Genomic DNA, 12,349 nt, shown 5'->3' with positions numbered 1-12,349 from the left:
CTTCCCTCCGCCTTGGAGCCCTTGAAGTTGTTCTCTGTGGGGATACACTTCCCCAAGCATCCTCTCAGCCTGATACTTGCTGAGGAAGAGGCCTTTCTTGGCCATCCTTTTTTTTTTTTTTTTAATTTTTTTTATAAGAGACGGGGTTTCACCATGTTGGTCAGGCTGATCTTGAACTCCTAACCTCATGATCCTCCCGCCTCGGCCTCCCAAAGTGCTGGGATTACAGGGGAGAGCCACCGCGCCCGGCGGCCATCCTATTTGACATTGAAATCACTACAGTCCCCTCCTCCCCAGCACTTTCTCTTCTCTCCCTGGTTTGTTTTTCTCCATAGCACTTATCATCATCAGATCACATACTTTCACTTACCTTCTCATCCCACTTGAACCTAAATTTCATGAGGGAACGATGCCTGTTTTAATTTGTGCTGTATCAGTGTCTGACATATGGTATGTACTCAGTACTGAATGAATGAATGAATGAGACTTTGGGCAAGTTTCTCGACCTCTCTAAGCTTCTGTTTTCTCATGGATAATATGACAACAATACCTACCACAGGCATGATTGCATTTTCCATTTTCCATGGAGGCAATTTGGTAATATCTGTAAAAATATTTGGCTCAGTTACTCCACTGGAAGTTTACCCTGTAGGTGCATTACTCACACATGTGAAAACTGCGTGTGTGCAAGGGCATTCATTGCTGCATAGGTGTCCATCAGTGGGGCACTTCCACAATAAACCACAGTTTGTCCAGACAGTTGAATACTCTGCAGCTTTAGAAAAGAGTGAGGATGCTGTCTTTGTGCCCATACAGACTGATGTACAAGATGTACCAGGAGGCTGGGTATGGTGGCTCACACCTTTAATCCTAGCACTTTGGGAGGCCAAGGCAGGAGGATTGCTTTGCTCCTGCAGCCAGGAGTTTGAGACCAGCCTGGACAACATAGTGACACCCCCTATTTACAAAAACAATTTTTTTTTAAATGAGTCAGGTGTGGTGACACTCACCTATAGCCCCAGCTACTCCGGAGGCTGAAGTGGGAGGATTGCTTCAGCTTGGGAGGTCAAGTCTGCAGTAAACTATGATTGTACCACTGCACTCCAGCCTGGGTGACAGAGTGAGACCCTGTCTCAAAAAAAATAAAAAAAGATATTGAATGAGAAAGCAGAGGTGAGACAGTGCATAGTGTGCTTCCTTTAGTATGAAAACGAAGAGTGAATAAATACGTATTCGTATTTGCCTTGCAATGAACAAAGACAAAGACATTCTGGAGAGACATGAGAAGCTAGTAACAGTGACTCAGGACAGAGGCTCTGGAATGGAGGAGAAGAATGTGAGCGAGGCTTTCTACTGTGTACTTTTATGTGAATTATTAATGTATTACCTATTCACACAAAAAACTTACTTTGCAGGGTTATTGTGAGGCTTAGAGAGCATGGGTGTAAGCCTCCACCAGTGCCCATCACCCACAGTAGACACTCCGATCAGAAGTGAGGGCCAGCACTGCTGCTGTTGATGCTGCTCGTAGACATTGATGCCTGGCTGCCACTCACCCTGATAACGGCTGAGACACAGGGTACCCCCAACAAAGCACACGTTTTCCCGGCTGTTAAGCACACGATCTGATAGGGAGAAACAACGGGTCAGGCAAGTAAGAGACCCTTACCACAATACAGTTGCATCCAAGGTCTTTTTTTTTTTTTTTTTTTTTTTGGGTCTGCTGTTGCTTAAACTGGTGTGCTCAGTCCCCCATTGCCAGTGTGTTACAGTAACGTTTGATTAGGTCCCCAGAGAGAGATTGAAGTAGATGGGCGCAGGATATTATCCATAAGTTACATCCGCATGTCTACTTAGGATAGTCTCAGTGCAACTTTATTTTTGGAGATGGAATCTCACTTTGCCACCTAGGCTAGAGTGCAGTGGCGTGGTCTCGGCTTGCTGCATGCTACCTTCACCTCCCGGCTTCAAGTGATTCTCCTGCCTCAGTCTCCAGAGCAGCTGGGATTACAGGTGTACGCTACCACGCCCAGCTGATTTTTTTATGTTTAGTAGAAATGGGGTTTCACCACGTTGGCCAGGCTAGTCTCAAACTCAACCTCAAGTGATCCACCCTCCTTGGCCTCCCAAAGTGCTAGGATTATAGGCGTGAGCCATTGTGCCCAGCCACAGTGCAACTTTTTAATATGGGAGTAAAGATTTTTAATGTGTTTTGTCATTGCAATAACTTTTTTTTTTTTTTTTTTTTTTTGATACGGAGTTTTCCTCCTGTTGCCTAGGCTGGAGTGCAATGGCACGATCTCGGCTCACTGCAACCTCCGCCCCCGATGTTCAAGTGATTCTCCTGCCTCAGCCTCCCAAGTAGCTGGGACTACAGGCCGTTGCTACGCCCGGCTTAATTTTGTATTTTTAGTAGAGACAGTGTTTCTCCATGTTGGTCAGGCTGGTCTTGACTGCCCAACCTCAGGTGATCCGCCTATCTCGGCCTCCCAAAGTGCTGGGATTACAGGCATGAGCCACCATGCCCAGCCTGCAGTAACATTTTTAATGGTCCTATATAACTATATTCATACCTCACTATTGCAAAGCAGTACTGTTTGATAGTATTAGTTGTTGAGTTCTAATGCTGTTTTTTGGTGTGTGTGTGTGTGTGTGTGTGTGCGTGCGCGTTTAAGATGGAGTCTCACTCTGTCACCCAGGCTGGAGTACAGTGGCACGATCTCAGGTTACTGCAACGTTGGCCTCCCAGGTTCAAGCAGTTTTCCGCCTCAGCCTCCCAAGTAGCTGGGATTACAGTTGCCCGCCACCATGCCTGGCTAATTTTTTGTATTTTTAGTAGAGATGGGGTTTCACCATGTTGGCCAGGGTGGTCTTGAACTCCTGACCTCAGGTGATCCGTCCACCTTGGCCTCCCAAAGTGCTGGGATTACAGGTGTGAGCAACCATGCCCGGCCTTTTGTTGTGTTTTTTTTAAGGCCCAAAATAAAATATACTTCTAACTGTGCTGCTAGAAGTTTTTATGTCCTTAAATTTCTCCACACATGGTAAATAGAGTAACAACAATGAACTGATCCTGGGAAAATTGGGATTTGATTTGATTCTGGTGAAATGTAAGGTGCAGGAATTGAGAGCCACTGTGCCAGAATCAGGACAGCAGTCTGACTTCCCGGCCCTGAATTAGCTGGTATAGGCCTGCTTGACAAGGCCAGTGATGGGGTGAGCTGTGGACACCCTTAGGCCCTGGGCCGTCAGGTACAGTTGTGTTTGTGGGGTCAGGAGTGCCGGGGCAGCCTGGGCCCAGTGGGACAGCAAGGTTTGGCAGAGCTACGACAGGGGAGGGGGAGCCTCTTAACCCACCGTTCACCATCAGCATCATCCTATCTCCTCCTTCCTCCACAAAAGAAAAGCCCTTGTCTGGCCATGTAAATTGTCTCTCTAACCCCTTGCTGAAAAAATTGCACGAAGGTCTAATGGAAATCCTGGCAGAGTAGCGCTAGGTTTTTAGGTTGCTGGCATTGGTGCAGGTCAGATGCTGTTTATAGGTAGGTCACCAGACAAGGGAGGTAAAGAGGTGGGGGATGAAAATATTGGCTGTGTCCCCAAGGCTGGCTTGCCACGTGCCTGTTAATTTAAGAGGGCCAGCCATGTCCTTTACAGTAGTAAAATGCTGCTGCTGAGTAATCCTTGCCCGACGCGTGGTCCCTGGCCCTGGGCCTGCATGCTGTGCGGCGTTCAAGCTTCCACTCTTCCTGCTTGGGGTCATTTGTTAGCAACCTCCCTTCCAGGATCTAATGTTCATGCAGTGAGCTTGCATGGCTCATTAATTTCTTTTCCAGCTGTTCTTTTAAAAATCAAGTCATCCTGTTTCTATAATTGTCTGTAAAGATATAGCACACATAGCAAGCACATGGTCCCAAAGCCACCCAGGCAGAAGCTGGCATGATTCTTGGCAGAATCTGCTCCAATGTGCCCAGTACCCCTCTGTGACTTGAGTTGGGGAATTCCCACCTGTTAGGTGAAGTGGTGCTGTTCAACTTACTGGGGCTGCTGGGCTCCTAAAGGGACACTGTTCCTGGGGCAACGGTGCAGTGAAGAGCATTTGGCAGTAGAAGTTTCTAGGTAGACTTGGGAGTCTTGGAACTTCTGGATGCATTTTGGTGATGTGATCTGGTGCTCAGATGGTCTAGAAAGGGTATGCCCTTGTGGAAGCTGTTGTGCTGGCAATCCCCACTGCACGATCAGCTGGCAAGCAGGGAAGGAGACTTGTGCCTTTGGTTGAGGGGGGCGGTATTTTTGCCTTTCGTTCTTTGGGTTTTAAAGGCAAGACTACTGACATATGCCTGTTAAAGAAACATGTCGGTTATGGGTCCAGAGTTAGCATGGAGTAGAGTGATGATGAGACACACACTCCTGAATGAATCATCAACATATTTCTCTAACCACCACCAGAGAGGGTTTTGAGGAAATGCTGATGAAGATGTATATGGGGCAGTGCATGTGAGTGAGGAAGCCTTGGGGAACCCAGGGCTGAGGTAGCGCCCAGCGGTGTACTTTGGAGTCACGTGGGCTGCAGATTTCACTCCCCACCTTTGAGCCGTCAGAGCGGAGGGGCAGATCGAACCAGCCCATAACTTACAGTGACAATAAATGCAGAGAAACCCTTGAGGTGAGGCAGAGCTCTCCTGGCTGTGAAGACTCAGAGACTTTACCTGTGGGTCCTCATAGAGGGGATGCCACATGTAGATGCAGTGACCCCCAGATTCAGACGCTCCTACCATTAAAGAAAGAATCCCAGCAGGGCTGTTCCCTCCGTGGAGAATCCTGTGCCTGGCATAGCATCTGGCACTTTGTGGCCCCTCTGCAAATATTTGTTCGCTGCCTGACTCCCTCAGTGAAAGCCAGTAGCCTAACACTGATTTTAGAAAGTAATTCTACAAGGGGTCAGAATGCTCCTTGCTGGCCTGGCTGACTGCAGGATAAAACGTGGATGGACTTGCCCCTTCCCACCAGGAAATACACAAGTTTGCTTGCTGGAAAAGTAGACCTTTGAGACTTCTCCGTTGTGCTAACTTGTTCTCCTTTGTCTTCACAGAGACTAATAGACAAGTCACGAGTTACCTGTGTCAAATGGGTTCCCGGTTCGGAAAGCCTTTTCCTGGTAGCCCACTCAAGTGGGAACATGTTCTTATATAACGTGGAGCACACTTGTGGCACCACCGCCCCCCACTACCAGCTTCTGAAGCAGGGAGAGAGCTTTGCCGTGCACACTTGCAAGAGCAAATCCACGAGGAACCCTCTCCTTAAGTGGACGGTGGGCGAGGGGGCCCTCAACGAGTTTGCTTTCTCCCCAGATGGCAAGTTCTTGGCGTGCGTGAGCCAGGACGGGTTTCTGCGGGTATTCAGCTTTGACTCAGTGGAGCTGCACGGTACGATGAAAAGCTACTTTGGGGGCTTGCTGTGTGTGTGCTGGAGCCCGGATGGCAAGTACATTGTGACAGGTGGAGAGGATGACTTGGTGACAGTCTGGTCCTTTGTAGACTGCCGAGTAATAGCCAGAGGCCACGGGCACAAGTCCTGGGTCAGTGTCGTAGCGTTTGACCCCTATACCACTAGTGTAGAAGAAAGTGACCCTATGGAGTTTAGTGGCAGTGATGAGGACTTCCAAGACCTTCTTCATTTTGGCAGAGATCGAGCAAATAGTACACAGTCGAGGCTCTCCAAACGGAACTCTACAGACAGCCGCCCTGTAAGTGTCACATATCGATTTGGTTCCGTGGGCCAGGACACACAGCTGTGTTTATGGGACCTTACAGAAGATATCCTTTTCCCTCACCAACCCCTCTCAAGAGCAAGGACGCACACAAATGTCATGAATGCCACGAGTCCTCCTGCTGGAAGCAATGGGAACAGTGTTACAACGCCTGGGAACTCCGTGCCCCCTCCTCTGCCACGGTCCAACAGCCTTCCACATTCAGCAGTCTCAAATGCTGGCAGCAAAAGCAGTGTCATGGACGGGGCCATTGCTTCTGGGGTCAGCAAATTTGCAACACTTTCACTACATGACCGGAAGGAGAGGCACCACGAGAAAGATCACAAGCGAAATCATAGCATGGGACACATTTCTAGCAAGAGCAGTGACAAACTGAATCTAGTTACCAAAACCAAAACGGACCCTGCTAAAACTTTGGGAACGCCCCTGTGTCCCCGAATGGAAGACGTTCCCTTGTTAGAGCCGCTGATATGTAAAAAGATAGCACACGAGAGACTGACTGTGTTAATTTTTCTCGAAGACTGTATAGTCACTGCTTGTCAGGAGGGATTTATTTGCACATGGGGAAGGCCTGGTAAAGTGGTAAGTTTTAATCCTTAATGCTGCACCAGATCTAGAACTTGAATAGGTAGTGACTTTTTTTTTTGTGGGAGGGGCGGGGTGTACAATGAATGTGAATGACACTTCTTATTCTTAATGTAAATCTAAATGCATCAGAGCCATAATTTTGGATACTGCATGCCATGTAATTCTGAATCATTTGATAATTTACCTTAGAGCATTTAAAAAAATATAATCAAAGTAATTGCCAGCCAAGTCAGTCATCCTGGGAGCATATAGAGTCCCGAGGTCAGCGTTCCTGTATTAGACTATTTCAGTTTTAGGGAAATCATGACAGTGTGGGAAACAATGACTTTAAAATGCTACAATTACAATTCATGCTTTAACTGGGATATTTTTGCTTAACTACTCAATTAGAATATTGTACACCTGATCAGTGTGTGTTCAGCACAGATGGCCATGAATTGTCATTTATAGTCCAATTTTTTATCTTAATCACAAAATGTTTAGGAATCTATGAAATTTAACCTTAGGAACAAAACGTTTAGCAGGGTTGATTGATATTATTTTTACATTGTTCTGGCAATCCACAGAAAGAGAAGAGCCTTAATTTTTAAAACCCATTTTAGTCATTTTATGACAATTAAAGTTGTTTAATAAACATCTTTTTTCAAAGAAGCAGTTTGTAGCACTTTGATTGAGATTCTGTGCACTAAAATACCCACCTTACTCAGAGCCTGGACAGTTCATGGAAACTGCGGGCTGAGGACACCAACAGCATTGCAGAAGTGCCTCTTGCCGCATAAGCGAAGACCTTTTAGGTCAGATGCGCTTTGCTTATGTGTTTTCCCAACAAGGGAAAAGGAGTTTTTTGGGTTTTTCCTGGGGGGACGCGGGGGGGGGGCAGTCAGAAAGGCACGTGCGACTCCCCAAGACTTCTGATTTCTCCTTGACATGGCCCTTGTTTGGGCTTAATCCCCCCCAGAGGAAGCAGAAGTGCAGGTTTCCCCTTTCCTTGTTCTTGGATGGCGGCTGTGGCTCAGGGATTACTCTTGGGATGCTGGCGCTGGCCATGCCCTTGGACCTCATCCTCAGTGGCTCCCACCCTGGAGCCTCAGCCTGGGCCCTGGTGGCCAGTGGCCTCCTCAGCAGTGGGAGGCTGTGCTGTTCCCCTGGTGACCGCAGTCCTTCATCCTCACTCTCTCTTGCTGCACAAGGAGCTGCTTTTCAAATTCTAGCTTTCACATTGGGTGAGATGGCCCCTTGAGCTGCATATGGCATGTCAAGATGGTGGTTATCTTACTTGTTAACTCATTTTGGGCATTTAGGTTTTTCTGTTTTGCACACCTTTGTAATTAAATATAGAGATAACGATCACTGATACTGGTTTGCGTAGTGAACATGATTCAGCAGGGTGAAGAGCTGGCTGACTTTTCTTTCTCTGCAGTGTAAAGACCCTGGTAGGTGGAGCCGCAGCTGCCTGCGCTCTTAAAGGACCTCCCAGGAAAGCCAGGCCAGGCCCCCAGGCCTGCTTCCCATCTCCAAACATGTCACGGTGGAGCCGCCCACCCTGTGCCCAGCGTGGGCCCTAACCCAGTGCTCTCTCTTCAGTGTGGTGGCAGGGCAGCACGTGGCCACGGGGACCACAGCAACCTTCAGGGGCGTTTCACCTGTCTGTGCCTTTAGCATCCCTGAGCACTGCTTCATGGGAATGTCCGTGTCCTCTCCAACTGTGCCATACGGGCCTCTGTTCCTAAAGGTGAACTGATCTAAGGTAGCCATGACAGCCATCCTTGTGGACAGTTTCCGCTTTGGAGGTCAAAGTGGGTCATGTGGAGAGACGAGTAATGAACACTCGGTGTGCGATTTTATGCACCTACATAGTTGTAAATGTTCAGTTTCAAATGCTTCTGAGGCATTGAGTATGCAGTTTCAAAATTCAGGACTCAGTATTCGGCCTACATAGAGAGGGGCTGGTCCCAGGTAAGTAGCATTTATGGTGACACTTCTGGTGACCTTGTAGTTCTGAAATGTTGCCCGTGACAGGGAGCCAAGGGCGTGTGCCCGAGTACCAGCACGGCCGACTGGGCGCGCTCCGATCTCTCCCCGCTCTCCAGCTCTCAGTTGCAGTGGCGGGATGGAAGAGGGAGTGCAGGGGCTTGCTGCCAGGTGACTTAGGAGTCAGCTGAAAGGAACCGGGAGCGGGAGAGGCAAGAGGAGGAGATCGTTTCCTTTAAAAACAACTCTGAAACGTGCTGTGCAGTACGGAGGCCTGCCTGTGTCTTTCTCCCCACACCTCAAGTGTTAAACACCATGATATTGTCAGCTTTGGATTTGGGGCTCAATCACCATCTTTTTCTGCCAACTTTTGCCAAGGAGTACTGTCCTTAATGTCTGTCTGGTACCTTGTCTGGTGGGGCCCCCTCATTGTGTCTCCATGCCCTCCCCAGGACTCCTCTTGCTGGGTTCAGGGCCCAGTGGGGAGTGCTGTGCCCGCCTAGGGGGGGTTGCCTTTGATTGCATGGCTCGACTCCTGGCTCATCCCAGGCTGGCCCAGGCCCTGCAGGGTAACACCACCCTGCGTTCACTCTGCCGCTCTGACTGCTGCTCCTTTCTTTGACAGCCGGCAGAGCACTTCTGCAGGCAGGACAGTATGCAAGGCGTTCTCCAAGACCAGAGCTAAAGGTGCCCGACAGCTTGAGGAGACGAGGCACTGGAGAGAGGGGCGGGGGAGCGCCCTCCCTGGGCCATGCTTCCGAGTAATGGCTCCGGCAGACCCCGGGCGGGGCCGGGGAGGGGTGCTTCCTGACACCAGGTGTGCCAGTACAATGTGTGTTGCTTCCCATGGTAGACAGTAAGAGAAACTTGGGGAAAATTTTGTAGTTTCTTCACCAAGCTTTGAGCTTGCTCATCCACATTTGTCAGTTTTTCAGCTTAAACGTTCTTGTGAGCAGGAACGGCGTTTGTAATCTCTGGAACGAAACACAGCATTTGGCCAGAAGAGGCTTTTAACTACTCAGTCAGCATCACTTTTCCAATGTGTACCAAACCGCAGAGGTGAAAAGCACAGACAAAGATCAGGTGCACGCTGAGTGGCCGCAGAGTCCCGCTCCTACCTGGCAAGGGGGCGAGCTCGGCCCTGGGTGGTGTCAGGCACCTTCCGAAGGTGGCAGGCCAGGGGACCCTCTCCTTGTCCTATCCGAGCTGGCCTCTTCCGCCAGAATTCCAGAAGCCAGGTGTGTGTGGTGACTGCAGTGGGTGGGCTTCCAAACACTACCTGCCGGGGCCTCAGCCTTTCCCTCAGGCTTTTATCTTATTCAGGAGAAGGGGATTAAACCCCCCCCCCCACCAGGCCTGGAGAAGGGAGCCTTTGGAAAACGTTGCCTTCTTTTGAAAGCAAATGCATGTGCAGGATTAGACACTGGAGAAATAGCCAGTAGCCTTGGGGTTGGAATTTGCTTAAATCATGGCAAATTAAATCATCTAATTTCTCTTTTGTGCTGATTGAACCTTCTAGCAGTTTGGAAGTGTTCTCCTGTGAACCCTTAGCTTGGGACTGAGGATAAATGCCTTAAAAATGGAGGCATGGAAAATCAGAAAGGAGATAGCACAGTGATTCTTATCTCAGAGGCATGCAGGGATTCTGAGGAAGAAATGCTGTGACAGGACGAGGTTTTCTGGACATGAACACCATCCGGGTGGGGCCGGCGCGCTTCTCCCCCCACTGGCTTCACCCCCAGGGCCCAGCTGGCAGGTGGCCGGGCAGCGTTTCTCCCCAGTTCCTCCACTTCCTGGGGTTCATTTTAAATATTAAAGAAATTGTCAAGTGTGAAATTAGTGCTGAAGTTGGTGGAACTGCCTTATCACATGGCTGTGCCTGAGTTCCAGGTCCTCATGACCTCTTGCCTGGGAGGGAGACTTTTTTTTTCTTTGTTGAGCGAACTCAAAGTGTGAGGAGAAAGCCCTATGGGTTGGGGGCGCCTGGAGAAGGGACCCACGGAAACCCAGGCACCACATCATGTGTGGTCTGACTACCCAAGGAAGAACTAGAAGCGGTTCACCTGTGGATTTTCTGGGGAGAGATTCGTGGAACGCAGCATCTGGCATCCAGCTCTGTGGGTGAGGGCATGGCTGGGGGTCCGTCGGCCCTGCCCTGCCTCCAGTGCCAGTGGACAGGGGCAGGGTCGGCCTCTGACTGCACGGATGCACATTGCGGTCGACGTGTGCCCGTGGCTGAGGTTTCACTCCTCAGCAGTGAGAACCTCTGCGTGCATGGGTAGGGGTGGAGTGACCTGGAGACGCCGCCTCCACTTTGGTCTGTGTGACAGAGGTGAGGTTGATAGTCTACTGCCCTGACAGCAGCCTGCAGGGCCCTCCTTTGTCTGGAGCACGCTCTTTGCCACCGGCCGATTGGGACTATCATATGTTGGTTTATGTTAAGGTGCGTATCTCAGTGACCCCAAGTCATATCTCAAAGGGAGGAGACATTTGTGTGGCCAAAGTGAAGTGTGTGGCTTTGTATTGAGAAGCACTCGTATTTAACTGTTACCATTGAAACTCAGATCCCAGTCACAAACTGTAAGAACATGCCCCTCCAGTAGAGGGAAGCTATCCCACGATGTTGATTTTTTAATGCATTTCTGCATCTGTTACACGAACTTTGTGTCATAAATTGCTGTCCCTTCATTTGAAAGTGTAAAAGAAAAATTTCCTACATTTTTATCATTTCTGTATACTTGAGTTTATTAAAGATTGTTATGTTAGGTGACACTGTATAAAATTGTATGGATATTTTGAGTGAAAATCAAAAGTAAAATTCACATGTATTTCCTTTTTTATATTTTCATCTAATTTCTTGACAACTTGAATAAATTTCATAAAGAGCCTTCCTAACATGAAATATTGGTAAATTCTTAACTGTTGCAATAATTAATGAAGCTTTAATATCAGTATTGTTATTTTATAATTTTAAGAAAATCATGTTTCTGTTTCACTGCTTTGTTTTTTTAGCTGTTCCTTTGTCACTGTCACAGCTAACGAGACTTAATACATTTACTACATACTTGATACTCTGAAGTACTGCGGGGCTGTCCTCTGTATGCTGACATTAAATAAACGTGCGTGAATGAACTGTCAATGTAGATAATTTTCAGTAGTCATTTTCACATCTAAGCTTTAAAAATCCCAGTGAACCAAAACAAGAAAAGCTTAAAAATGCTGTAAAATTAAGGGTCTTGTTAATGTTTATAGAATAAACAGCCACAGCAATTGCTCCCTCTTACTGCTGGCTGTTTCTCATCGCTGGCAGTGTACTGGATGAGATGTTCTGAGTCTCAGATCCCGTTTTATGTGGTCCTTCTCTGTGCTGAATCCAACTGGGGAGAAGGACTGTCGATTGACTTTTCGGCCGAGCCTCGTAAAGGCTTCTGTTTGATGAGGACGTTGACATTCTGAAGTCGTCCTGGGCTGCGAGCTGACTTTCGTTACATGGACTCACTATGCTGGATGCTGGACATGTGCCATTCTGTCCAGCCACCCGGCCAGCAGCTGGGAGAGGGAAGAAGGTAGTGGCTGGCGGGCTGCTTGCAGTTTTTGATTTTTTTTTTTTTTTTTTTTTTGAGACGGAGTTTCACTCATGTTACCCAGGCTGGAGTGCGATGGCGCGATCTCGGCTCACCGCAACCTCCGCCTCCTGGGTTCAGGCAATTCTCCTGCCTCAGCCTCCTGAGTCGCTGGGATTATAGGCACGCACCACCATGCCCAGCTAATGTTTTGTAGTTTTAGTAGAGACGGGGTTTCACCATGTTGACCAGGATGGTCTCGATCTCTTGACCTCGTGATCCACCCGCCTCGGCCTCCCAAAGTGCTGGGATTACAGGCTTGAGCCACCACGCCCAGCCTGCAGCTTTTGATTTTTATTTTCGTGTAAGTCCTGGGCTACATGTGCTGAACGTGCAGGTTTGTTACAGAGGTGTACATGTGCCGTGATGGATTGCTGCACCCATCAACGCGTCGTCT

At 48.6% G+C, this 12,349-nt stretch overlaps 1 protein-coding gene across 14 annotated transcripts in view; it reads left to right on the top strand.

Annotated features, from left to right (window-relative positions):
- WDR20 (WD repeat domain 20) overlaps positions 1–12,349 on the top strand; it is an 87,967-nt gene that overhangs the window by 68,032 nt on the left and 7,586 nt on the right. For 8 of the 14 annotated variants that reach the window (XM_032287334.1, XM_032287333.1, XM_032287336.1 and 5 more), the window contains one exon: positions 5,093–6,352. The exons of 2 other annotated variants lie outside the window; for them this stretch is intronic. In XM_032287334.1, the coding sequence (XP_032143225.1) occupies positions 5,093–6,352 (1,260 nt within the window). Of the gene's footprint in view, positions 1–1,102; positions 1,337–5,092; positions 11,462–12,349 lie in introns of those variants that run through there. 4 more of the 14 variants (XM_032287347.1, XM_032287337.1, XM_032287346.1 and 1 more) reach the window with 4 other exon arrangements.

Source organism: Sapajus apella, unplaced genomic scaffold (genome assembly GCF_009761245.1).
Source record: "Sapajus apella isolate SASKATOON/1434 unplaced genomic scaffold, GSC_monkey_1.0 scaffold20, whole genome shotgun sequence".
Classification (NCBI taxonomy): domain Eukaryota; kingdom Metazoa; phylum Chordata; class Mammalia; order Primates; family Cebidae; genus Sapajus; species Sapajus apella.
Note: the sequence above shows the minus strand (reverse complement) of the source record. Positions and strands in the feature narration are given on the sequence as shown.